This window comes from Apodemus sylvaticus, chromosome 7 (genome assembly GCF_947179515.1).
Source record: "Apodemus sylvaticus chromosome 7, mApoSyl1.1, whole genome shotgun sequence".
NCBI lineage: Eukaryota > Metazoa > Chordata > Mammalia > Rodentia > Muridae > Apodemus > Apodemus sylvaticus.
The window spans coordinates 85,018,321-85,045,670 of NC_067478.1; the positions used below are offsets into that span (position 1 = coordinate 85,018,321).

Here is a 27,350-nt window from a genome sequence, read left to right on the forward strand (position 1 = left end):
CCTGGAATTCACAGAGATCTGCCTGTTTCTGCTTCCTGAGTATTGAGATTAAATGAGGGTGCCACCACACCTGGCTCAAAGCACATTCCTTAGTACACTCTTGACATTTCCTCCAAAGGAATGGTGATACTTCACACACTGGGTCATGTTTGCACACCTATAGTCCTTTCTTAGAACATGTTTCTTCAGAACATGTGCTTAATGCTACTGATAATGAACTATCTTAGTATTTAAGAGTTAGCCTTGGTGGGAAATAACTTCTAGTCATATTGGGAACATTTTTCTTGCATTTTAGAGAGGGTATGGGAGCATGTGTCTGTCTTTTCAGTCACAGAGAGAGATGATCGTGACCAGTGTTTAGTGGAAGGAATAAAAGTGGGCAGAGTTTGGTTGTTTGTTTGTTTGGTTGGTTTTTGTTTTTTTTTCAAGACAAGGTTTCTCTGTATAGCCTTGGCTATCCTGGAACTCACTTTGTAGACCAGGCTGGCCTCGAACTCAGAAATTCACCTGCCCCTGCCTCCCAGGGTGTTGGGATTGCAGGCATGCACCACCACTGCCCAGCAAGTTTGTTGTTTTAAATGTAGCACACCAGGTCTAGTGCTTGGACAGGTGTCTGGGGAAAAGTGGATAGAACAGTGGAAGCCACTGAGGTTTCAAACAAGGGCAAAGCACGAGACCTGATTGGTATTTTACAATGATGGTATCAGTTGCTGTCTGTAAAATAGATAAAAGTTTGTGGCTTTGGCAGTAATGGAAGAAGAGAAGGGAAGAGGAAGTTGGAAGAAAAGCAGATAAATGGATTAGAGCTAAAGTTAGTAAGAATTGTTGACACATTGAAAAGTGGAGTATAGAAAAAGATGATAGAAGAATTGAAAATGGCTTCTAGTTTCACTAACTCTGCTGACCGTGCCATGTTTATTATAGCAGAGAACTCAGGATATAAGTATAGGAAGAAGCAAAGAGTTTCATTTGGGGAATGTGTAAGTTTGAGATTTGTTTGTTTGTTTGTTTGTTTGTTTGTTTTGAGACAGGGTCTCAATATATAGCATTGGTTGGCCTGGAATTCACAGAGATCCACCTGCCTTTGCCTCCCAAGAGCTGGGATTAAAGGCTTGCACTTACCACATCTGGCCAAAATTTGAAAGTTTATGAGCCATTTAAAGAGAGGTTAAATAAACAATTGGGAAAATGATTAGGATTTGGGCTCAGAGGAACAACTTAGAATAAAGAAAGAAATTGGGTTCAGAGGGTCTTTAAAGTCATGAGAGCAAACAGTTGTAGCTGAAAGAAGGAGCTGGAGAGAGGGCTTAGTTGGTCTAATCCAGTCCCCACTGTCAATAGAAAGGGCCATGGGAATGTCCTGGGCTGGGGAGGTGTCCTGGTCTAAGGAGAGCCTGTCTCAGAAAATAGTATGGATGAGCTGGGCATGGTGTTAAGTGCCTTTAATCACAGTACTCAGGAGGCAGAGGCTCTCTGTAAGGTGGAGCTACAGAATGAGACCTTGAATGAATTCTGGGCTACAGAATGAGACCTTGTCTCCAAAAAAGGAAGGAAGAAAACGGGAAAGGAGAAGGAAAACGAAAGGAAGGGGAAGGTAAAGGAAAAAGAAAAGAAAGATGGATCCAAAGGAACAACATTTGAGGTTGATCACACACAGGTTTAAAATATTTATATGGACTTACATTCCTAGATAGTAACTTGGCCAGAAAGCTCATGAAATATAGGTGTGTGCCATAGGTGTGTGCCACAGTCAACTGTCAGGGAAATGTAAATCAAAACCACAAAGAGGCACTACTTCACACCCATTAGGATGTGTATCAGCAGAAAAGGAAAGTAATAAATACTGGGGAGGATGTAGAGACTAGAATTATGCTTCATTAATGGATGTGAAAAACTGTTCGGCCATATAGAAAAGTTTGGCATTTCTTCAAAAAGTTGAACAGAGAATTAACATATCATCATCTTCTAACTTTCTTAGACATATATTTCTAGGACTGTAAGCAGGAACTTGATCAGATATTTGTATATCCATATGCATGGCAGAAGTGTTCATGACAAGCAGAAGTGGGGCACAGTCCACACTGATCAGCAGATAAATGGACAGATGAAATGTTGGTACATAGTTACCCTCTGCCTGGGGTTTCCCCAAGCTTCTGAGGTCGGCATTCAGAGAGATTCTTGAGCATAGTGTTCACTGCAGCACTATCCATAGCTAAGGTAGGAGCCAGCTGAGGTGGCCAACACAGGAAATAACCAAGGTATGCCATTTGCAGTGAAACCTTTTTGGCCATAAAGAAAAATGAAGTTCTGTCATTTCAAGAAAAATGAATGCAAATGAAGGCAGTATTATTAATATGTGAGTTAAGTCAATCATAGAAAGCCATATGCATATCATTGTTTTCTTTTGCTTTTGGTTCCTAGATTTTTCTATAGTCATATAAAGTCATGTGCACAGATACTAAATGACAAAATGTCTAGGGTGTGAGGATGGGGAGGGGATGTGTTTAACATATCGTGTAGAATTCTAAGAAAATTAAACTTGTATTACTCAGTGTGCACACACACTCCCCCTCAGCAGTTGGTTCTTTCCTCCCTTGTGGGGTCCAGAGATCTGAGGTCATACTCCCGGTCTTGTGCGCAAGCATCTCTGTCCAAGCCGTCTTACTGGCCTGGAGAGGTTAAAGACTCACCCGTAGGAAGGGGGAGAATTCATGTACAAGCTACAATACAGATTAATTGTGAAGACATTTTGCTGATTGAAATAAGCCAGCTACAAAAGGATGTTTTATGATATTACTTATGAGATATTTAGAATGTACAAATTTATATAGATAGGTATAATAGAGTTATTGGGAACTAAAAGGGGAAAGGTGGTTACTGCTTAATGGTCATACAGCCAGGATAGAAATGGGAGCATGCAAGCACATTCCTGAGATTCTGGCACTTACTGTGCTGAGGCATGAAAATCATCGCAAGTTCAAAGCCAGTATGTGCAGCAAGGCTAGGGCCTGTCTTTGTTTGTTTTTTTGGTTAGTTTTTGTTTTTTGTTTTTTTGACAGGGTTTCTTTGTGTAGCCCTGGCTGTCCTGGAACTCACTCTGTAGAGCAGGCTGGCCTCAAACTCAGAAATCTGCCTGCCTCTGCCTCCTAAGTGCTGGGATTAAAGGTGTGCACCACCATTGCCCAGTGGGCCTGTCTTAACAAACAAATTATTGCCATCATTGTACTGCCCACCTGTAGTCTAAGCACTTAGGACGACCAGAGAAACTGAAGGTCATTCTTTACTAGATCATGGTGTTCTATCTCAAAAAGGATAAGGATGGGAGAATATGGTAAAATGCATATATACATGTGTAAAATTATCTAAGAGTAAGTACTATAAAAGAAAAAGGAAATTAAATAAATCTGGAAATGGATAATGGTGATGGTTATATGATATTGTTGATGTTGTGTGCTGGAAATAGCTTAGATGATTTTAAGAAAAAAATGCCTTTTACAAAAACTTGCATCACTGTTGCATTGTGTAAGTAAGGTGACTTCCTAAGGTCAACCATGTTGCAACAGAACTTGGTGTTCTTCTTTGTGTTACATAGAATGTCTAAAGAAACAAAACATTTCTTCGTGGATCTAACAGGGGTAATTATTAAAGATGTCTGCTTTGCAGTGGTGATCCACATCTTTAATCCAGCACTTGGGAGGCAGCTGAGTTCGAGGCCAGCCTGGTCTACAGAGTGAGTTCTAAGATGGCCAGGGCTACACAGAGAAACCCTGTCTTGAAAAAAGAAAAGAAAAGAAGATGTCTGCTTCATTAAAGAGATTCAGAAATCGTGTGTGTGTTTGTGGGTTCATGTGCCCTGGCTCATGTACTTTAAGTAAGCTGTGGGGATTGAACTTGTGTGTGAGACGAGCACCTTTAATCACTGAGCCATATTGCAAGACCCTGTTAAGGAAATTCTTAAGTGCAAACAAGCAGTATATTTTAAGTCATCATAAAGAATACAGCTGCTGACTGCATATATAGTTTGGTGTGTTGTCTTGATTTTTGTCTGGAACCAGCAGTCTACTGTTTCCTGGGTGCCTGGAATGCAGATGTCACTAGAGTGGAAAAGGCAAGTCATATGTGTAACATTATCACAGAGGTAATTTTAGTATTTCAGACTGTCTGAAAGGGTTTAAGAACTATTGTATTCATATACTTCTAAGTTAATTTATTGTATGTTTGCACATACATGTCATGGCACACATGTGGAGGTGAGAAGGGCAGCTTGAAGGAGTAGGTTTTGTCCCGTCAGCATGTGGGTCTGAGGGGTCAAACTTTCAGTTGGCTGTGCTTGGTGGCAAGTGCTTTTCCCAGCACTGATCTGTCTCCTTAGCCCAAAGCATAGATTTGTCATAATGCTAACATTCTGTGGTAGCTGCCTCCAGTGCTGTTGAGATTTCAGTTTTTGTCATACGCGGGAAAGCTGTTGTCACTATTTTCTTCACGTTTTCTTCCTCTCCTATTTCTCCTTCAGGAGACTGCTTGCATGTATATTTTAGCTGCTTAATGTTCCACTGGCCACTGCTACTATAGCCATCTCTTCCCTAGTGTTTTATTTTAGATAGTTTCTATTACTCTATTCAACTTACTGTTTTTCTATAAAGCAGTGGTTCTCAACTAAGGGCCACTTATCAGATACCCTACATATCAGATATTTACATTATGATCATAACACTATCAAAATTACAGTTATGAAGTAGTAAGAAAAATCATCTTATGGTTGGAGGTCACCACAACATGAGGAACTGTATTTAAGAGTCAAAGTATTAGGAAGGTTGAGAACCACTGCTCTAAAGTATTGCTGTTAATAAGACTGGCTGCTCTTTGAGAGGACCTGGGTTTGATTGCCAGCACACAAATGGTGGCTCACAGCTGTCTGTAACTCTAATTTCAAGGAACCCAATGTATTCTTCTGGGCTCTGAGGGCACCAGGTCTGCATATGGTGCATAGACATCCATGCAGGCAAAACATCTGTACATAGAAAGTAATAAATAAAAAAGGCTCTGTGGGTTAGAGCACTGGCAGCTCTTCCAGAGGATCTGGGTTCAGTTCTCAGCACCCACACGGCAGCTGTCTGTAACTGGTCTCAGAGGATCTGGCACCTTTCTCTGACCTCTGTGGGAACCAGGCTTACAAGGGCTGTATGTAAATATATGGAGGCAAAATACTGTTTTATTAAAAAATAATAGAGCCGGGTGGTGGTGGCACACGCCTGTAATCCCAGCACTCTGGGAGGCAGAGGCAAGCAGATTTCTAGTTGGAGGCCAGCCTGGTCTACAGAGTTCCAGGACAGCCAGGGCTACACAGAGAAACCCTGTCTCGGGAAAAAAAAAATCATACAAAATTTCAGCTTTTGAGGTTGAATTTGTTTTAAATTTGTATTATTACTGCATATGCGCAATATGAAGACATGCTTTGACACTCGTGAGAAATTGGAGGACAGCCTTGTGGAGTCAGCTTCTTCCTTCTTCCTTCACACGAGGTTGGACTTACCAGGCTCGCTCTCACCAGTGTCTTTACTTGCTGAGCCATCTCTCCAGGCCCGGGACTTGAAACGGTTTTTATCTTCCAGGTACGTCCATGCATTTAACTTTTTACAACTTCTATAAACTCCAGATGTTGCCCTCTTTAATGTTGAGCCTTAACATTTGACTTCTTTTATGTGCATTGGTGTTTTGCCTTGTATGCATGTCTGTATGAGGATCTCTTGGAACTGGAGTTACAGTCGGAGCTGCCATGTGGGTGCTTGGGAATTGAACCTGGGTCCTCTTGAACAGCCAGTGCTCTTAAGTGCTGAGCCATTTCTCTACACACACACACACACACACACACACACACACACACACACACACACACACACACCAAACCCCTCTCTTCCTCCTCCTTCTTCATTTCTTTTTCTTTTTTCTTTTCTTTCCTTTCTCTTCTCTTCTCTTCTCTTCTCTTCTCTTCTCTTCTCTTCTCTTCTCTTCTCTTTTCTTTCTCTTTTGGTTTAGAGACAGGGTTTCTCTGTGTAGACCTGGCTGTCCTGGAACTCACTCTGTAGACCAGGTTGGCCTCAAACTCATAAGTCTACTTGTATCTGCTGGGATTACAGGCGTGGGGCGACACTGCCTGACTCTCTTTTTTCTTTTTGTTGCTTTGGTTGTTTGTTTGTTTGGGAGGCAGGGTTTTTCTGCATAGCCTGGAACCTGCTGTATAGACTAGACCAGGCTGCTTTCAAACTTTGAAAGATCTGTCTGCCTCTGTCTCCTGAGTGCTGAGATGAAAGGTGTGCACCACCACCAGCAAGCAACACCTTTGAAACATCTGATTAAATACTAAAGTACACAAACTGGGAGAAGCTAAAACATGCTCTAATGGACTTTTTAAAGGTATGTCAGCTGAACACAAGCCTATTCAGCAGTGTTTTACCATAGGAATGTGCAGTCATGTAACATTTCCAGCCAAGGTACTTCTGGTTAGAATACAGGCTTGATCAAGATGCAGGTAGGAAAGACTATGAAGACACTCTGTTCTGCTCGCCCAAGTGCCAGTGATACTTTATAAAACCAGAGCACTATAGAGAAGCAAGCAGCGAATGCCAAATAGAATGTGCAAAGGCTTTCTCTACTCACTTTGCTCTAATTGTGCCAGCTAAGAATTGCTCTGAACCCGTAATGCCTGTGAGGTCTACAACTGCATTTAAATGAGAGTGTGTTAAAGAAGCCGGTCACAGAAAGCCTTGCCAGCCAGGAGGTATACAAAGCCAGCGAGGCTGCCGGGGATGCCTAGTAGCCGGAGAGTTAGCAGTAGCGCCGCCTACCTTCTCACTGGTATTTGCCATGCACTGAATTTGAAAAATTTTCAGAAAGCTTAAGTCCAATGTATTACATTATTAAGGAAACTGAATAAAAAGCTTTCACTGGTGGTTTTTCTTTCCCTCTATTCCTTTTACATGCAAAACAGTGTCCTCCAGCCTAATATCTAACAAGATGTGAGATGCAATATAAGTATTTAGATTTTATGTTCCTTAACTCATATCGTTGTTTTTAATGGTATTTTTTCTAGTTATTTATAGGAAATAATTAGTTAGGTCTCTTAAGGTGGAACAGATAATAATGAGGCAATTCTTTTTCTTCTGCTCGTAACTTCCGTGAGCACGACTGAATACCGTCCCAGGAAAGACAGCCTTCCCTTGCTGTTTGTGTTGACAGTGGCCTTGGTTCTCTTGTCATTAACTTTGGCCTAGATAAGGCTAAAGAACTATTTAATTGTTAGTCACTGCATTAGGAGTCTATAGATTTATCTCCCGGCAGGCCCCATTTCATAGACAGTTTCAGTCCTTTTTACTCAGGAACACAGTGACAGGTTAGAAAGATGTGATCCAGGGAGATAAGGTGATGGCAGTGTAGAGGAAGAGCTGGTGCCTGCAGGGAAGCTGGATTGCCTGGATGCGATTCCTCCGCCGTGTCCCTAGAGTCTATTGAGGAGGAACTCTTACTTCTGATGTGTGTGGTGAAGGGGGTGGAGTGAAGCATTGGGGACACACACCCTGGGTCCTAGTTAGCTAATCGCCAAGCAACATAGACTATTTAATCAGATTCAGGACTTAGGATAAGATAGATGATGGTGGGCTATACAAGGATAATAATGGACTGACATGAAGACAGCACAAAAAGATGATGTTTTTCTCTGCTGTAGTATGTTATTGCAGCAAATTTTATTATGTGGGGCTGGGTTATAGCTTAGTGGAGGAATGCTTGCCTAGCATACATAAAGCCTTAGTTTTGATCTGTTGGTTAAAAACAAAAGCAAGCATGGAAAGGTCCACATCAGATCTGAAGTTCAATATCATTGTTGGCTACATAGGGAGTTCCAGGCCAACTTGATGTAGAGGTAAATGAAAAACAAGCAAAACACATAAACCTAAAAAAACTGTATTCTTGCATAAAATTTAATTTATAATTACATATTTTGTGATATGTGTCTGTGTGTCTGTGTGTGTCTATGCATGCATAAAGAGATAGAATGCTTGCCACCCGAGCAGTGAAGATCCAAGTTTGCTCTAGCTCCTGCTTAAACAGCCAGGTATGGCAGCTCGTGTCTGTCATCAGTACTAGGGATACCAGTCTAGCCAATTGGCAAACGTAAGGTCCCACCCAAGGAAAGACCCTGTCTCAAACACAAGGTCAACAGCTCCTGGGGAGCAACACCTATGATTGGCCTTCACACAAACAAATTCTCACCTAAAAATTATGTGTTTTTATTACTTAACTAGCTTAGCGATGAATAGTCAGAGCTAGGGCGCTAACTTAGGATTCATACATGCTAGACAGGTGCTGTACTACTGTGCTACCCACTGTGCCCATAATCATTCAGAAAATTTTAAAATTGTATTGATAGATGAAAATAACATTTTTAAAAATGTACTTTATGTATGATTATTTTTCTTGCATGCATATAAGCATACCATGCACATACAGTGCCACAGAGCCCCTGAAAAGAACTTCTGTTTTGGTTCTTTGGAATAGGGTTTCTGAATATAACCATCTCTGGCTGTTCTGGATTCACTTTGTAAACTAGGCTGACCTCAAACTCGAGATCTACCTGCCACTGCCTCCCAAGTGCTGGGATTAAAAGCGTGTGCTGTGCTGCTATGCCTGGCTCTGAAGAGAACATATTTGTATTTCTTTGTTTCATATACTATAATTATGCAAGTAATAAAATGAATTACTTTTTTATTTACGAAAAATGTCATGCAAGATAAAAATAGACTTGTGGAGACTGGAAAGATGGCTTGGTGATTAGGAGTACTAGTTGCTCTTCTAGAGGACCTGGGTTCGTTCCCAATACCCATATTGTGGCTCACAACCCCCTGTAACTCTAGTTTCAGAAGATCTGAGAAAATTTTCTGGCTTTCTCAGGCACCAAGCATTCACATGGTACACAGATATATATGCAGGCAAAACACTCATAAAATAAAAATAAAGTTTTAAAATTAAGCTGTTGCAGGGAATATTTCATACAAATTCCTTTGGAAAACTGTCACTAGCCAGGTGGTGGTGGCGCATGCTTTTAATTCCAGCACTCCAGAGGCAAAGGAAAATCTCTGAGTTCAAGAGCAGCTTGATCTACAGAGTGAATTCCAGGACAGCCAGAGCTACACAGAGAAGCTCTTGTCTTCAAACAAACCAAACAAAAAACCTGTCACCAGTGATGTTTATGTTTGCACACATATGTAGGGTGTATGTGAAAGGATAGTAAGTGGGTTTAGTAACTGTGTTTAAGAGCATTAGCAGATGGACTCATTGCTTTCTTTTCCTGTTATCTCATTCCAAGTTTACCTGTGAGTTATTGCCATGTTAACGTCTTTGAGATCTTTCACAGAGAGCATCTTTGGATGTAGAGTCTTAGAGTCTTCTCTCTATTCAAACACTGATTCCTATGGGCATATGGTTTCTTCCTTAATTGTGTTAGTGTAAGGCAATGGTAACGATCATCCACTAGAAATTGACTCTTACCACAAGAGGTGTGTGTGTGTGTGTGTGTGATGTGTTTTGTTTGTTGTTATTGTTGTTTTTAATCTATTAAATGGCAGTAAAAACCTGGTATAAGTTCTGGTACCTAATAAGCCTTTTAAAAGTATTAGCATTTTTTGCTTCCAGCCCTTCCAGGGTATCTGAGTTCTATCCCCAACACCCATGTCTGGCTGCTCACAACTACTTGTAATTCCAGCTCCAAGGGTTCCAATGCCCAGTTCTGGTCCTTGTGGGTACCTAAACACCACATGGCATATACTCTCACACACATACACTTAAATTAAATGAACTTTTATCTGGGGAGGTAGCATGCCAAGAAGTTGTGTCTGTGAGGTTGCGTCATGGGGGCAGGTGTAGTTATGCTGTTGAGAATACCCTCTTTCCAGCTGTAAAGGCTCACTTTGGCCCATCCCTCCTCAGTCATGCCTGAGTTCTGCAGTGCCTCTTTTATGGCTCATGTACCTTTCATTGGCAGTGCTCTACTCAGACAGACATCACTCTGCCTTTGTGTTTCCTCTTCATATGCATATGGCTGTCATTTCAGCTTTGAAGCTTCCCAGTGTTGCTCTACTGCACTTGTGAAATCCCTTAATCTCTTAGCTTTCAGTTTTATCATGCTGCCATGACTATGCTGTGTCATGTGGTCTGACCGAATGCTGCATGATACTGCCCAGCTCCTCCCAGGCTGCTCAAATGAAGCATTTGCTTCACTTGGACTCCTTTGTCTGTAGAAATCCCATCCATTCTTTCAATTCTAGAAAACTTTATAAGTTATGTAAAATTATAAAGTATATGTGTAGTCCATTACTCTTAATTGATGAGATGGCCTGGACGATGAAAAATCTCTGGCTTTGATTCATTCCCTTAGATTTAGACTGATCTAAAAGGTCCACATTCTTTCCCAATCTTTGGGGACAGAAAAACTTGGTAGCAGTAGTTATTATGTGTTTGTTCAGGGAACTCATGTGTTTAAATAGAAATTGATGTTTAATGTGTTATGTACTTAGAGTTAAATAATTAATCATGACTAGATAGAGTTTTTACATATTTGATTAGATTCTATTAGAACTGTCTCCTGTTCAGGGTAGTTTTGTCTCTGTATTTTTATTTTATTTTTAAGTGCATGCCATTAGTAGCCATAAAAGATGCTTCCTTGTTTGTCCATTGTGAAAGGAGGTTTTGGAGGTTTATAGAATTAGTCTTAAGGTGCAGACAGTGATGGTGAACAACTTTAATCCTAGCACTTGGAGGCAGAGGCAGGTTGGATCTCTAAGTTCAAAGCCATCCTAAGTTCCAGGACAGCCAGGGCTACCCAGAGAAACCCTGTCCTTTCAGCTACAGACAAGTCCTGGTCTCTTAAGAGACAACATAGTACGTGATTCTGAAAACCAAAGGTACTAACCTCCAAAATGTGTGTCAATGGTGGCTTTGATTTTTTTGATAGAGGGTCTTCCTATGTAGCCCATGGTGCTGGCCTTCAATTCACAATCCCCCTCCTAGCTTCTTGAATACTGGGATTACAGATGTATACTATGTAATCTGGCCTATGCTTTAATTTAAAGGTTTACTATTGTTTTAAAATTTTAAGTGAATTTGTTGCAAAGGAATTAGGAAAAGAATATATCCATGAAAAAGTAAGGGTTTTTTTTGGTAATAGATTCACAGTGAAGAAGCAAGACATGTGTGTAAAGGGCACCCATTCCTTCTGTTTTCATGAATTCGTAATCCTAGTTGAAAAAAGAAATATGTAGTTGAAGGCATTGTACTAAAAATTAACCAGTGCTCTAAAGAACAGCTGTCATGCAAAAAATGATTAAAGATCAAGAAACTACCACAGCAGATAAAAAGAACAGTAGCTCATGGTATCCAGGGTTGGGTGTGGGAAAGTATGACCTGGAAAAAATGTAGGGCTTCATTAAGAGTACTGTTCTAATGCGGGTGTCTTGGGTTGGTTGGTTCACAGGGGGTACTTGCCCAAAAGCATGTGCTGTACTGTTGAGTGTTTTAACTAGCCATTTACAACTGGGTAAGACCTAACTTAGAGATAAGATGTAGATACAGAGTGCCACACACTTTCTGTTTCTACCCCTGAAGAATTGCCATCCAAATGGTGGAAGGAAGACAGTTATCACAGAGCAGGTATGGTAGAGCCATGAAAAGTCTAAACAGGATGTTATAGTTTGTTCAGAAGATAAGAATAGATATTAAATATGGATGAGAGACTTTTCTTTTCCCTACCCAAGGAGATAGGATCTGAGAACACTGAAGAACAGGCAAGGTTCCGTAACCATGGTCATTGGAAGGAAAAATATGTGTCATAGTAGAGATCTCCAGCTCTTGAATCACACAGATCAGCTCTGACACTAACAAGCTCATGGAAGGACTAGGGTGTGGCTCAGTAATAGAGCATTTTCGTGCACAAGCCTCAGGTTAGTTAGATGTATCGCATTAAAAGGGGAAAAGTTGACCGTGAAGAGATACATGCACTATTGATGTACTTCCACCATGAAAGGCATGGGGCTTGGAAAGTAGAGAATATTCTGGGAGAACATTGAGTATTGTTTAGAAAGTTGAATTAGGATATGACCATATTTTTTGTTGGTTCTTGGCTAGAGTTGCATTTGACAGGAATAAAGGCTCTATATTTTAAGATTCTTTTGGGAGCTGAAGAGATGGCTCAGTGGTTAAGAACACTTGATGCTCTTGGATAGGAACTAAATTCAGTTCCCATAATCCACATGTCGACTAACAGCTATGTTACTCCAGTTCCATGGGATCCTGCTCCTCCTCCTGGCTTACTTGGGCACTGCATGTACATGGTACACACACATGCATACAGGCAAAATATTCATTTACATAAAGTACAAATGACTAACTCTGCTGGAGCCATCAGCTCAGCTGTGGAGGACTTGCCAGGTGCATATATGTAACGTTGATTCAGTAGAAGTATAAAGTCTGAAGGGGTTGTTGGAGATTCGGGTAGGCTGCTGCCGCCTTCTCTTCTAGTGTTTCCTTTAACTACTGTCACCATATAGGGGGGTGGGAGTGTCACATAAATTATACCATCAGTATGTTTTTATATATACTCTTTTTGTTTTGCTTTGTTTTTTTTTTGTTGTTTTGCTTTGTTTTTCAAGACAAGGTTTCTTTATGTATCCCCTGCCTGTCTTAGAACTCACTCTGTTGACCAGGCTGGCCTGGAACTCAAAGACATCTGTCTGTCTCTGCCTCTCAAGTGCTGGGATTAAAGGAGTATACCACCATGCCCAGCTGATATGATATATACTTAACAAGGAAAAATCATTGATTTTTTTAGATATATTGATTGAAAATCCCTTTCATAGTTTATATTCATATATATTTCTCTGTGTATGGCTTTGGGTATGGTTTTGTTGTATAACTCATTTTGGCTGCCTTTGAAGTAGAGATCTTCCTGTTAAAAACAACTGCTGGCGTATAACAGATGTGTGTCATGTCTCCAGGCTCTCTTTTTTAAAAGAACAACTTTAGTAGATAAGAGTTAGCAGTACTTCATTGACTTCCTGTTGAAAGAAGTTTCGTGGTATCTATTTTTAAACTTGGTTAGTGTGTGCTGAGCAGAGGATGCTGTTACTGAATTATCACTGTTTTTTCAGCATGTTCTTGGATGACACTAGTGTTGCATGTAAAGGTTTTGGAATTTAACAGCAGATACAGTCACCACTTGAAACGGCACCCGAGCATGAAGGACTTACAGGCACTGGTCACCTCATTTTTAAAGACCATTACCCTTCTTGTTAAGGTAGCTTTATAACTAAATTTATGTTTAGAATACTGAAGACTTCCCATAGTTTATTAATGAAACTTTCCAATTATAAGAGCTTTTAAAATTTTTATTATTTATTTTGTGTTGTGGGGCACATGCTTGCGCCAACTGTTGTAGAGGGATTAGAGGATAACTTTTGGAGGTGTTTCCACTGTGTGACCCAGGGCGTTATGTTTGGTATCAAGTACCTTTATCTGCTGAGTCATCTTTCTGGCCCCAATATCACAGGCTTGTTTTGTTTTGTTTTTTAAAGATAATTTTATAATTATATTTATGTACAGAAAACTTAGCAGTGTACATTTAACCCAGTTTAATGACTAGTTCTTTAGCCTTTGCCCTTTCCAGCTTTGCAATGCGAGCCACAGACTAGACCCAGGATGCTGCCTTCCCAGTGGTGGCGGATCTCATCCTGTCATTAGAATTGGTCCTAGTAATTGGTTCACCAGCTTAGCCAGAGCACCCTTGTCTTCCGAGTTAACCTGTGTGAAGGCAACAGTCTTCCTGTTTTCCTGTGCATGTGGTCCAGTCACCCCAGCCTGGCCTTTCCCTTGATGATGCAGTAAGGGACCCCCCCTCTTTCAACACAGGGCAGGCAGGAAAACTACCAGCTCAATGGGGTCTTGTGTTGTGGGCAGTCACCATCAGCTGAGCATTCTTGTTCTCCACCAAAGTGGTTACTATATTGATCCGTGTTTGGTCTCTTAGTTGGGGTGCCCCCCTTGCCAGCAACTTTCTTCTTAGCATTGGCCAGTAGCCTTTGCTTCTTCTCCTACTTTGTCTCTGGCCTGTACTTGTGGGCAAGCTCAAGCAGCTGGGTAGCTGTTTGCCCGTCCAGGGCCTGGGTAAACTGGTTAATGGCAGGAGGTACTTTGAGCACCATGTGAGATCTCTTCACGGCTGGATGTCCTGCAGGCTCCGTGAATACTGCTACAAGCTCTTTTAATACCTTCCACTGCACCCCCATTGTTCCCAAGAAAGCATCTCTTCTAAATAGCAGTTCCCAATTGGCTGGCATGGTCTGCACCAGCAATCCTTGGTCTCTCAGGCAGTCTTCAGTTAGGTTCTTCTACAGGAGATGCTTTTGCAGCTATGCTGTCCCCAGTGTTTATATAGAGGTAGCCCCACCATTCCTGCTACATATCCACCCTTTTGTTTTTAGATTTTGACAGCCTAGTGGAGCTGGGATGCTATTGCCTCGACATTGATCCCACCTCAGAGGATACCCAGTAGACTGAACTATGTCTGTCTTGGGTTGTCCTGTCCTCCAGGATCTTACCTGTCATTGACTACCAGCCCTCAAAGATATCAGTCCGGAGACATGTCACAAAACGGGGGGAGACGAGGAACAGCCTACACGATGGTCTCATGCATCTCTGCCATCCATGCTTTGATCACTTCCTTGCGGGGGAAGGGGGGGGGGAGGAGGAGGGAGCGTAATTAGGATTTTTGAGAGCCATCATCAGCACCTTGGGGGTCACCTTATTCATGGAACGCTGCCTGCAGATATACTGTGTTAGACACTTAAACAAAATAATTATTAGTATGACCATTTCTCCCATCATAGCATAAGTAGCTCTCCGTGAGGGGTAAAACAGCTTCTTAATATTGTCCCCCACTTTTCCCAAGAATCCGGCATCTAGGGAAAACACAGATACCCTGGTCACATTGAAGTTGGCTATGTTCTCCCTTATTAGTGAAGGAATGTGTCTGACCAGGTGCCTTCAAGATATTGAGTTAATTGTCGTCGGCTTCAGTGGCATTAGGTACCTGGTAAGGGGTTAGGCAGATTGACTAAGACCTGGGGTTGTATGCTAACAGAGACAGGTCCTAACAAGGGCCGACCCTTCTGCCAGTAAGTCTTTCTGTTGTTGATTTAGTACCTCCTGTGCCTGCAGTGTCTCAGCTAACTTAGAGACTACAGCATGGACAGTCTCCACCGTGGTGGCTCTCTGGGTAAAGGCACCAGCAGATGTTGTTGCCCCGGTAGTGCCTGCAGTGATGGCTGGAATGGCGGCAACTGTAATACCAAAATCCCTTTTTCCCTGGTGTAGGGGTTGTAAGTGAGTCTGGGCCATCAGAGTGATGACATTTACCACGGGCATCCAAATAGAGGCTGGTTCCCTCATCAGGATAGCTGTTGTTGAATACCCCATCCAGCAGGTGGTCAGGAGACATTTCTCATTAAAGCAGTTAAGGCTGTCTTGGACAATGGACCAGGAAGAAAAGGGAAGGTCAGACACAGACTGGCATGGCATTGCATACAACCTGGCTGCCAATGGTAACATTCACAGAAGTTGTCCCAGTCCACATTTTCGCTGACCAGTTTATGTGGAAATATATCCCATTAAAGAGATGGCCACCTTTTAGGAGAGTAAGGGGGCATAACTCGACAATTAGAGGGGCCACATACATCCAAATTGCTCACAATGGGGTCATTATTAGACTCTAATACGATCCCTATTAACATAGGGAGTAATATTGGAAGTGTTCCGCCACATACCAAGTGTGAGGTTAGATGATAATATCGGGTAGTCCCCGGTGAATTTTACCCCATGCAGGCTGGCATTGCTTCCTAAGGGATAGGAAGTCCCATGAAAGTGGGCTTTGAGGGACCCTTGGACAGCAAGGCAGTGGTGGACATGACATGCTTGGGGGATCCTTTGGGGATTTGTAATCAGTTAAGGGGAACGTGAATTTCCATGCCTACCATGGTGCCATAAGTTAGATGACCATGAAAGTCCCCCATGGTCATATTGTGTAACCACAATACAAGGGCCAACAGAGGAGACATTGATAGTAAAGCAGAGAATTTCCTCCATAGGCCAGGTGCCTTCTAATCATCGTGTAGTAGTGACTAAGTCCCTGAAGGGCAAACCCAAACTCACATTGGAAGAGAAAAGGACAGGGTAAGCCAGGGAGTTAACTGCCACAGGCAAAAGAACAGAGGGTAGGGGCACCAAAGTCCAGAGCTCATAGGCCCTCCCAGGCTTAAGGAAACTAATAAACACAGTTTGTATATTACATGTCTCAGTCCTGGACTTCTTCTGGCTCCTTCATCTCCCCCTGGTCTATGGCGGGTAAGCATGTCAAAAGTAACATTTTTTGTTTTGTTTGTTTTGTTTTTGTTTGTTTGTTTGTTTGTTTGGATTTGTTTTTTTCTTCGAGACAGGGTTTCTCTGTATAGGCCTGGCTGTCCTGGAATCACTCTGTAGACCAGGCTGGCCTCGAAAACTCAGAAATCCGCCTGCCTCTGCCTCTCAGAGTGCTGGGATTACAGGCGTGCGCCACTACCGCCTGGCTAAAAGTAACGTTAAGGTTATATTTCAAATTAATCCTAGCCTGATTCTCAGCCAATCTGTGATATGCAGGACCCCCCCCCCCCCAATTAAGGAACACAGTGGAGTTAAGTGCTGCCTTAAGGGGATTAGACCAGTCATAATAGGTCTGGAGGTGCATGGCCCATTGCTTCAATACTTGCTCAAAATAAGGGGAATCTGGGCCAGAATCATTGGTAGCTTTTCTGATTAGTGCCAAGCCTGCCAGAGGAATGGGAATCTAGGGCTTAGTCACAGCATCAGGGCCAAGATTGACAGGGAAAGCCTCATGATATACCTGAGGAGAATGAAGCCCCTGGAGGAGAGGCAGTCCAGTACGAGGGATAGGCATCACAGAAGCGACTACCACAGGAGTGACCACAAGAAGGCAATGCCCCCTAAATCACACCATGGGTAAGCTGGGGCAACCTCTGTTGGGGCAGGAACAGAAGGGCTTGTGAGTGAGGGATTTGGGACTGCAGGGCTAGAGGACACCTTGGAACCTGATGGCTGGAGGGCTGTAGTGGAGGTGCCCTCATCCTCATTGCTAAAATCAACCCGTTTGCCTGGAGAAAGTGGGGCGGGCTCAAGTCTGGGGAGGACTGCAAGGAGAATGGGGACAGAGAACAGGGAGGGGTGATCCCAGACTATACCTCTCCACCGCCAGAGGTCAGGACCCCACATGTTCTCCAGGGATATCTAGGGTGCCAAAGTAGCAGCCTCCTCCCAAAATTGGTCCAGGTCATGAGTCTTAACCTTGAGACCACAAGTAACCTGAAGGGTTTTTAGGGTCCTAATCTGGGGTTTCTTGATGGTGGAGGGGAAGGAACCCATGTTGACAAACACAAACAGATATGACAAATATGACAGAAGAGGTGATGAAAGTCACAGTGTGCTAAGCTGAGAGACTCAGCTCAAAAGTCTTATGCCTGGAAGGGAAAGGCGTTTAGAAGACGATCCCTGGTACCGCTGCTTTAGAGATCAGCCCCTATGTCAGGTTCCAGGATGAATCCAGACCAAAAGTAAAAAGGAGCAAACAGACAAAGAAGAAAGAAAAGATGGCTGCTGCATGCTCCCCACAGCACAGTCATCACGTTAACCCTCGGACCAAACAGAGCCCAAAATCGAGGTCACTGGGACGGACAGACAGACAGACAGAAAAGACGATGAGAACAGAAATGAGGTCCATGCTCTCACCTTCGAGGGACCCACAACATAATCCACTAAAGAGTCAACTCACCTTAGAAGCAACTGAAGGGGGGCATGACAGCAGCACCGCAGGACGAGCGGATAAGCTGAATCACGAGCACAGTCCTTGCAGCAACAGGTGAAAATGAGCCCGCAGAAAGGAGGTTCAAGCAGCCACAAAACGAGGACCCTGCTAGGCACTGTTGCCTGTGCCCTGCACTCCTCGCTGCCCTACCCTACCAGTCCTTGGGGTTGGAGGTAAGGTGGTGCTGAGTCACAACACAGACTCTAGGAACATGTGAAGAATCAGCAGCAAGCTCATCCATGCTTCTCCTGTGCTCCCATTGGTCCCAAGAAAGCATCTCTTCTAAATACCTATTCCTGATTGGCTGGCATTGTCTGCACCAGCAGTCCTTGGTCTCTCAGGCAATCCTCAGGTCCTGCTGCAGGAGATACTTTTGCAGCTGCATGGGCCCTGCTTTTGAATTAGACCCCACCATTTCTACTAAATTTTGAACCATTTTCAGATGAGTCTAATTTGAAGTGATTATGGTAGGTTTTTTTTTTAAGTGTCTTACATTTATAGAACTCATAAAATTCTTTAAGCATGCTATTTCTTAGGTTCTCGGGTTTAGTAAATCCCTAATGTGATGACTGTTTTAGTTTAACAGAATAGACTTATTTTTCTAGCCTCAGGTAGGATCCATCTAATTATTTATATAAATAACATAAGACATTAGTTCATTTACATTGTTGACAGGCAAAAAGGTATATAATTTTACAAATAATAAATTTTTAAGTGTGTGTGTGTGTGTGTGTGTGTGTGTATGTGTGTGTGTGTGTGTGTGTGTGTGTGTTTGCCTTTGCATAGGCTTGGAGGTCTATCCTTACCTTGCACTTGTTTGAGACAGGGTCTCTCTTGTTTGCTCCTGCTGGCCCGAGCCTTTGAGAACTCCCCTGGCACCGTCCCCTATTGCCTTAGGAGTGGAGGAGCACTGAGATGCTGAGATTACTAATAATTGACGAGGCTTGGCATTTTGTGGGTTCTGGGCTTTCAACCTCAGGTCCTTACTCTTACACAGAAAGTACATTTCTTGATGTAGCTTCTGGTCTTCAGACATCCAAGTATAAGCACTGGTGATCTTCTGTGTTTCTTCTTCAGTCTTAGGAGATTAAACAACAGAAGTTCAGATTACTTTCCCACTTTCAGCTTGAATGGAACAGTACACATCCACACAGTTTACCAGTGGAACTACTTATGCTTCCTTTGATCACATCTGATGTCAGACCCACAAGGTTAAGTAGCTGCCCAGGGACACTGCACGTTGACTGTTACCATAAATTTGACGGAGCATTCTTATCATTTGGAAATGTATCTCTACCAAAGGAACTTCACAGAACTGCAGCCTTGACTCAGTCACGGTCCTGCTTTCACTGCTTAGAGAGTGCTTCCTGTGGGGCTCTTCATCCCTTACCTTGCCTCCTGAAATTTATAGCATTTCTGAGGGATGAGGCATTTTCACTAACAAGAGAGTGTTACTAGTCATCTTTTTTGAGGGGGACAGGGTGTCACCTTAAATTCATAGAGATCCTCTTGTCTCTGCCTATTCAGTATGTATTTCTTTTCCCTTGTTATTGTTGTTGGGGGTGAGGGGTTGGGATTCAGGGCAGGGTTTCTCTGTGTAGCCCTGGCTGTCCTGGAGCTTTCTGTAGACCAGACTGGCCTCATACTCAGAGATCCACTTTTCACTGCCTCCCAGATGCGGATATTAAAGGCGTGCATGCTGGCTCAACACAGATACTTTTCTCTCATCATGGCCTTCTAAAGAGTATCTATTCTTAGCACTCTCCACCCTGTTCCTTTGAGACAGACTTTACACTGAGTCTGGAGTGAGGCTGGCGACCTGCAAACGTCCTGTCTCTGCTCTTCCCACAGCACTAGTGTTAGCTTTGTGTCACATCACGTCCAGTTTTTTACATGGGGTCTGGGGATTTGAACTCAGGTCCTCATGCTTACAAGAGAGGTGCTTTTAACCTGCAGAGTCATCTCCCCACCCCCACATTTTCACTTTCAGAGATCAAATAGGAACTGCTATTACCCATTAATCCTTTAATGTACTTTTGTTTTATTAGCAATGTTCCTTATTAGATGAAATTATACACAATATAATTGTTACTTAAGAGCTAAGGCAGGCAGACTAGAAATTAATTGGATTTTTTTGTTTGTTTTTTGTTTTTTGATGTTATTTGTTGTTTTTAATTTAATTTTGTTTTGGTTTGAGACAGGTTCTTACTTTATAGCTTTGGTTATCCTAGAACTTGCTATGTAGATCAGACTGGCCTCAAATTTATAAAGCTCTGTAAGAGACAGAGTCTGTCTTTGCCTCCCTAGTGCTGAGATAGATTAATCTTGACTTTTAAAAGAAATCTTAGCATGATAGATCTGTAATCACAGCATTTGGGAGGCTGAGGCATGCTGTGTATTTAAGACCTGCTTGGATGGAGGCCTACACCTTTAATCCCAGGCAGAGGCAGGTAGATCTCTGTGAGTTCAAGGACATTCTGGTCTGCGTAGTGAGTTCCAGGATAGCCAGGGCTAATGTCTCAAACAAAACAAAAGACCAGTTTCTGCTACATAGTGTATACCTGACCAGCCAGCTAGGAAAGACCTTGTCTCACAATCACTACCCTCCTCTGCAAAAAGTACGGATACTGCGCTGGGTATGCAGTTCAGCGGCAGGATGTTCCCCTTGCAGGCACAAGGCCCTGGACTGGATCTCTAGCACTGACAAAGCCAAACTGATTGTGCACTCAGAATCAGCAGTTGATCATGGGGAAGTTGTGAGAAGTGAAACAGGAGTTAGGGTGGGGCGTTGGGGGGCTTGAAGGCTATAGAGTCAGTGTACAGTTCCTTAAATGTGGATGGTTAGAGCTAAAAGACGTACAGAAGGACCCTCCTCTAATTCTGCTGCAGAAAGTTTGTGCTTCTTGCAGCTGTTGAGAGTTTGCAACAAAACATTCCCTCCTCAGCATATTGCAAGAGATGAAGTGGGGTTGTGTTCTCAGTTGGTCTGAAGAAGATAGAGTGTGGGAACTGCTAACCTGACAGGACTTTGACCAGTACTGCCTACCTAGCCATACACCAGATAAGCTGTCATGCTTCGTTGCTCTGTTTCCGTGTTAGATTCTGCTAAAAATAACACTGCAGACATCGAACCACAAGTCCAAAACACTTAAAGTGTTATTGGGCAAAATTCCAGTTCAGAACTCTTAGAAAACTCTGACCCATGGGTTTTTAGAGACTTACTGTTTCCTCTTGAGAAGTATGCTTGTGGTATACATCTGGTGGTTTTAAGAAATGTCTGCTGGCTTGGGGGAGGGAGCTGCATTTTTAAGACATAAATTTATGTCTTAAATTGATTTTGTGTAAGTATTTTAGTCAGCACTTTGAACTCAGGTAGCTGGTGCCATTACATCCTTGTGGTCGATAGCTTTCCTCATCTTGTGGCTTACTTTATAGATTTATGAAAGCTTTCTGTCCATTATTATTTTAGTATGCATTTTTGTTTTTGATTCTACACAGTACTATAGCTGGCAGAAATTTAGTGGAAAAATAATTTGGAGAGCAGAAGATACCAACTTGATAGGAGTCTTTATTGTTCCCTCAGGTTGAGTTTGAAGGTCACCATTTAGAGAGACCTTTGAGACCTACCACCTCTGTTGAACTATACATAATTTTTTTTAAAGATTTATTTATTTATTATATGTAAGTACACTGTAGCTGTCTTTAGACACACCAGCAGAGGGTGTCAGATCTTGTTACAGATGGTTGTGAGCCACCATGTGGTTACTGGGATTTGAACTCAGGACCTTCAGAAGAGCAGTCGGTGCTCTTAACCACTGAGCAATCTCTCCAGTCCCTATACATAATTTTTAAAAAATAAAATAAAAATGAAATTGATCATGATAGCATGCATCTTTAACCCCAGCACTCTGGAGGCAGATGGAAGCAGACCTCTAAAGTCAGCCTGGTCTACAGAACAAGTTCCAGGTCATGCAGGGCTACACAGAGAAACCCTATCTCAAGAAATTTTTTTTAATCTAATAAAAATGAATAATTTTTTAGAAATATAAAATTGGATCTGCATAAGACTGAAGTAGCGAAGAATTGTATTAGAATAATAGCACAATTCATGGAGAATTGACAACATACTGTCTTCAAACTTAACAAAGCAGATATGAGAGTAAGGAAATGGAAGAAGCCAGAATGTTTGAGTTTGTGAGACATGAGAGATGCATGCCAGCGTTCGATACAGCATGGGACGTGAAGAAGGAGCAGGGTAGAGAAGGGACATATCTGACGGTCCTGTTCAAGGGTTGCTGTTGGTAGAGAAGTAAGGTGAACAGTTAGAAAGCTATCAAACCCTCCATAAGGGATTTGTAGGGCGTGTAGATAGTTTATGTTTGTCGGAGAGGGAGAGGAGGAGAAAGAGAGAGGGGTGGAGGGGAGGGTGAGAAAGAGAAAGAGAGAGAGGGGGAGAGAGAGAGAGAGGATAGGGGTAGGGTGGGGGGGGGGGAGAGTGTATGCACGTGCCAGCAGAGGCTAGAGACACTGGATTCCCTTGAAACTGGAATTACAGGTGGTTGTAAACTGTCAGATGTGGGTGTTGGGATTCAAACTCTGCAAGAGCAGTACATACTCCTAATCTCCTAACTGCTGAGCTATCTCTTCAGCCCTCTTCAATGTAGTTTTCAAAGTCTTGATATTACAAAGAAAGAGAAGAGATTGTCGAGAATGAGAAATAGCAGAAAGCAAATACTTGGGACAATCTCAAAGGGTTCAGACAATTTTTACAAAGTCTGGTTTACTGAAAATTGTATTTGTTAGATCTGTAGATTTAAATAGTTATTATTGATAATGCTTTCTTTTTTTTAATTATTTATTTATTATATGTAAATACACTGTAGCTGTCTTCAGACACACCAGAAGAGGGCATCAGATCTCACTACGGATGGTTGTGAGCCACCATGTGGTTGCTGGGATTTGAACTCAGGACCTCTGGAAGAGCAGACAGTGCTCTTAACCGCTGAGCCATCTCTCCAGCCCTGATAATGCTTTCATCTTGAATGAATTACTAATTTATTTTTTGATCTAAAGAATATTTCTGTAGAGCAGGAAATCCTACATGGATACTTTCTATTCTGATTGTGTGGTTGTGGCTGTGCAAAGTTTTTATGTTTGCTTGGAGTATCCTCTGTCTCCTGAAAAATAAATCTGTGCCTGTTAGCTTAAGGTCAGATAATTGACTGTGGGGCTTCTTATTTGCTATATGACATTTGAATGTAGAGAGATGGAAGACATTCTTTTCATCTTTCATTTGTTGCTAGAGCAAAATAATTCTTAAAGCCCTCCCTGCTTTACATATAGAGCAGTAGCCATTGTCAAAACCATATTCCTCCCTCTCCTAGTTTACAGTATTTCTGAGTATTATTGACCAGAAATTATTGACCCAAATAAATTTTCATGTTCATGTTAGGTTACTTTGTTTGGTGAATTCAGTGCATTAAAGAAATTTCAGTAATTTTATATTTTAATTATTGTACTTTGATCATTTGTAGGCGGAACCTAACCAAATTATCCCTGATCTTCAGCCACATGCTGGCAGAACTGAAAGGCATCTTTCCAAGTGGACTCTTCCAAGGGGACACTTTTCGGATTACTAAAGCAGACGCTGCAGAGTTTTGGAGAAAAGCTTTTGGTGAAAAGTAAGTCTCTAAATGATGAGTCTTATCTATGAAAAGCTGAAGCTCATATTAGGAAATATTTGTTTAGAATTTTAAATTATGAACTATTTAAAACACGGTGGATCAGCAAGATGGCTTAGTAGGTAAAGCACTTGTCACACAAGCCCTACATCTGCGTTTGATCCCCAGCCTGTGTAAAGATGGACAGAGAGAACTGACTCCACACAGTTGACTCTAATACCTACATTGCAGTCTACACTCACACATAAATACACCACCACCAACAGCAGTAACAATGTATTTTTATTATTATTATTATTATTATTATTTGTTATTCAAGACAGGGTTTCTCTGTGTAACAGCTCAGGCTGTCTCAACTTGATTTGTAGACCAGGCTGGCCTCAAATTCGCAGATATCCAACTCTGCTCCAAAGTGCTAGGATTAAAGGCATGCACTACTGCACCCAGCTAATTTATTTAAAAAAAAAAAAAAAGCCAGGGACGGTGGTGCATGGCTATAATCCCTGAACTTGAGAGGTGAAGGCAGTAAGATGAGAATTAACTAGCTTCAGCAACATAATAAACAAACAAACAAACAAATATTTAAAACACAAGAGAGCTGCCAGATGGTGGTGGTGTGCACCTTTAATGCCAGCACTCATGAGGCAGAGGCAGTCTACAGAGTGAGTGCCAGGACAGCCAGGCTACACAGAGACCCTGTCTCAAAAAACCTGTAAAACCAAAATAGAACATGGTCAGGCTTTGGGGAAGCCGTGCAGAGTTGACTTCCTAGCTTGCTAGCAACACTTGTTTCTCCCAACTCTTTGAGACAGGGTTTCTTTGTGTAGCCCTGGCTGTCCTAGAACTCACTCTGTAGCTCAATCTGGCTTTAAACTCAGAGATCTGCCTGCCTTTGCCTCCCAAGTGCTGGGATCAAAGGTGTGCGCCACCATGCCCAGATTTTTCCAATCTTTTTATGTTAAACTCTTCATTGATTCTTTGTGAATTTCACAGCATGAACCCCAGTCCCACTCATCTTGTTTCCTCCCTCCCTCCCCCTCCAAAGGAGAAAAAAAATCTCATCATGGAGGCAGCAGTGTGTGTCACACAGTATATCCTTTCGTTCACACATCTTTCCTTGCAAGTGCTCATTGGTCTGGTTCCAGGCCTCTGGCCTCTGCTCTACTGTTAACACTGGATCCTTACCGCTACTCCTCTCTGCTGTCCTAGTGCTGCCCTGTGGTATGGAGATCCTGCAGCTCTGGATAGACAGGAATGGGTGCCCTCATGTGCCCCAGTAGTTCATAGTGGAGTGGATGTCGGGGTGGCCCATCTCAAAGCCCTGAGCATAGGTGGTGGTTGAGTTGGTCAAGCCTTCAGCTTCCCTGCACACATGCACACCACTAGGGCTATTTAGCTTCTTCAGTGTTGCAGCTAGCAAGGGGCAGGGCTAGCTCACCCACACCCACGACATCATGGCTAGCTCTGCTGTGCTACCCAGGTAAGGTACAGAGTCCACTCTCTTGAGTGCTGCAGTTGAGGGATGAGGGTGGGGGGCTAGCCTCTCCCAAACTTATGCCTGGTGCTTCTGCTCCCAAGGCCAGCTTCTCTGTGCTGCCCAGCCATAGTATTACAGCCAGTCGGAGGTATGGCTAGCTCTGCATAGCCCTCGGACAGCAACAGGGTCCCCGGTGACTGTCCAGAGCAGGAATATCTGCATGCTTTTGGTGGTAGTACGAGCCATGGACATTCACACAGATCCCACTGCTGCATGGCCACGGACCCAGACATGGCTCTCAGCATCAGCATGGACTGGGACCTCACCATGGCCTCGGGAGGCGGGGCAGCCTACTCCCATCAGGCTGCTCCTCTCCATCCTGACTCCTTCACCCCATGCCTTCCCATCCCCCTTGTCTCAGTATGGCCTCTGTTTTTTAGTGCTCAAGTCTTTCTGCTTCTCTTTCTCTCCCATCTTTGCACAACATTCTTGCACATTGTAGTGGCTCCAGCTGTGGTCCGGCCACATGGTGTGCAGGCCTCTGGATGTCCTTCTGCTTTCTCTACTCTTTAGACAAAACTTCAGTTTAGATTGTCCATGTTCTTTGATTGAATATTCTTCCTTTTCTCTCCTGTCTATTCTGTTAATGGGTATTTACATTTCAAATTATTGGTTTAAATTTTTCTAATTATTTGTGTATGTATGTGTTTATACCTGTAAATGCAGTGTCTACAGAGGCCAGAGTGTCAGATCTCTTGGAGCTAGAGGTACAAGGTGGTTGGTTGTAAGTTGCTAGATGTGGGTGCTGTGTCTTAGGGAAGGGTCGTACCTGATATTAACACTGAGCCACCTCTTTGGCCCTACATTTCAAATTATTTGCTATTGCAAACAGTGAGCAGTGTCATAATTATTTCTGTAAACTAGAATCTCTCCTTAATTACATAGCTAAGAATATTATTGGTAAATTGTGGGATTTTACCTGTCTCCCCCCCCCCCCCCATACACTAAGTATTGCCTAATTGCTTTGTATGAGTTTATATACCTCTTTTTTGGTGTTTTACAAGACAGAGTTTCTCTGTGTGTAGTCCTGGCTTGTCCTGGAACTTATTCTATAACCAGGCTGGCCTGGAACTTAGAGATTTGTCTGCTTCTGCCTCCCTAGTACTGGTAAGAGTTGGTAATAGTTCTGTATAGCACTTGCCTAGAATCCAGGCCCTAAGTTCAGTCTTTAGCAGTGAAAAAACAAATATTACTAATAAAAAAATGTTAATGCTTACCAAGGTATGGTAGTTCACACCTAACTCCAGCACTTGGGAAGCAGAGGCAGGAGGACGTTTAAGGCCAGGCAGCAACACAAAAGTTCCTGCCAGCTTTTTTGCCCCCAAAAATCAAGCAAATAAAAAACACTAATATCTGAGCTAAAATTGTAAAGATTTTCAAAGCTCAGTTGAAGCCAGATAGGATGGCACACCTTAGTTCTAGCACTTGGGAGGCAGGACAAGTAGATCTTTCTGACTTCTAGGCTAGCCAAGACCTCTTCTCATAAGAAAATTTAGTGTAGTGGTCTGCACCTCTCCTCAACATGTTGAAGCTGAGGAGGAGGATGGAAAGTTAAGGCTGACCCAGGGTCTCTATGGTAAAACCGTGATAAAATAAGGCATGACCTCACCTCTCTTCTGTGCTTCTAGGATAGAACAAATGCTGTAGGAAGATGAGAAAGGGATCAATATGTGATATTTTGGGGCAGGAAATTGTAGAAAGCCATCTCTGTTGTTACTCATTAGAAAGTTGACAAGCATCCTTTTCTTCCTTCTTTCTGTTCTTAGTCTAAATATAACTTGGCTTCTGTGAGAGAATTGCTGTTAATATTGGAGTGTAATGTGTCTTGCTTGCTATTGTTTAATGATAGTAATGTCTGCAGTTACCTTGTTCTCACTGTGCCTTCTCACCCATCCCTCCCAGGACGATAGTTCCTTGGAAGAGCTTTCGGCAGGCCCTGCATGAAGTGCATCCCATCAGTTCTGGGCTGGAGGCCATGGCTCTGAAGTCCACTATTGATCTGACCTGCAATGATTATATTTCTGTTTTTGAATTTGATATTTTTACACGGCTGTTTCAGGTATGATTCTAAAGTCATTGACTAACCTGCTGCTATTTTTCTAAGGAGAAAGCTTTTTTAAAAAAAGATAAAAGCCAAATATGGTGGCTTGCAGTTATAATCCTACTACTTAGGGAGTTG

General features: G+C 42.6%; 1 protein-coding gene across 4 annotated transcripts in view; it reads left to right on the plus strand.

Moving 5' to 3' along the window:
• Cbl (Cbl proto-oncogene) overlaps window positions 1–27,350 on the plus strand; it is an 85,113-nt gene that overhangs the window by 32,227 nt on the left and 25,536 nt on the right. For 3 of the 4 annotated variants that reach the window (XM_052188580.1, XM_052188579.1, XM_052188581.1), the window contains exons 3-4: window positions 23,488–23,634; window positions 27,074–27,230. In XM_052188580.1, the coding sequence (XP_052044540.1) occupies window positions 23,488–23,634; window positions 27,074–27,230 (304 nt within the window). Of the gene's footprint in view, window positions 1–5,448; window positions 5,613–23,487; window positions 23,635–27,073; window positions 27,231–27,350 lie in introns of all 4 variants that reach the window. The other variant, XM_052188582.1, reaches the window with a different exon arrangement.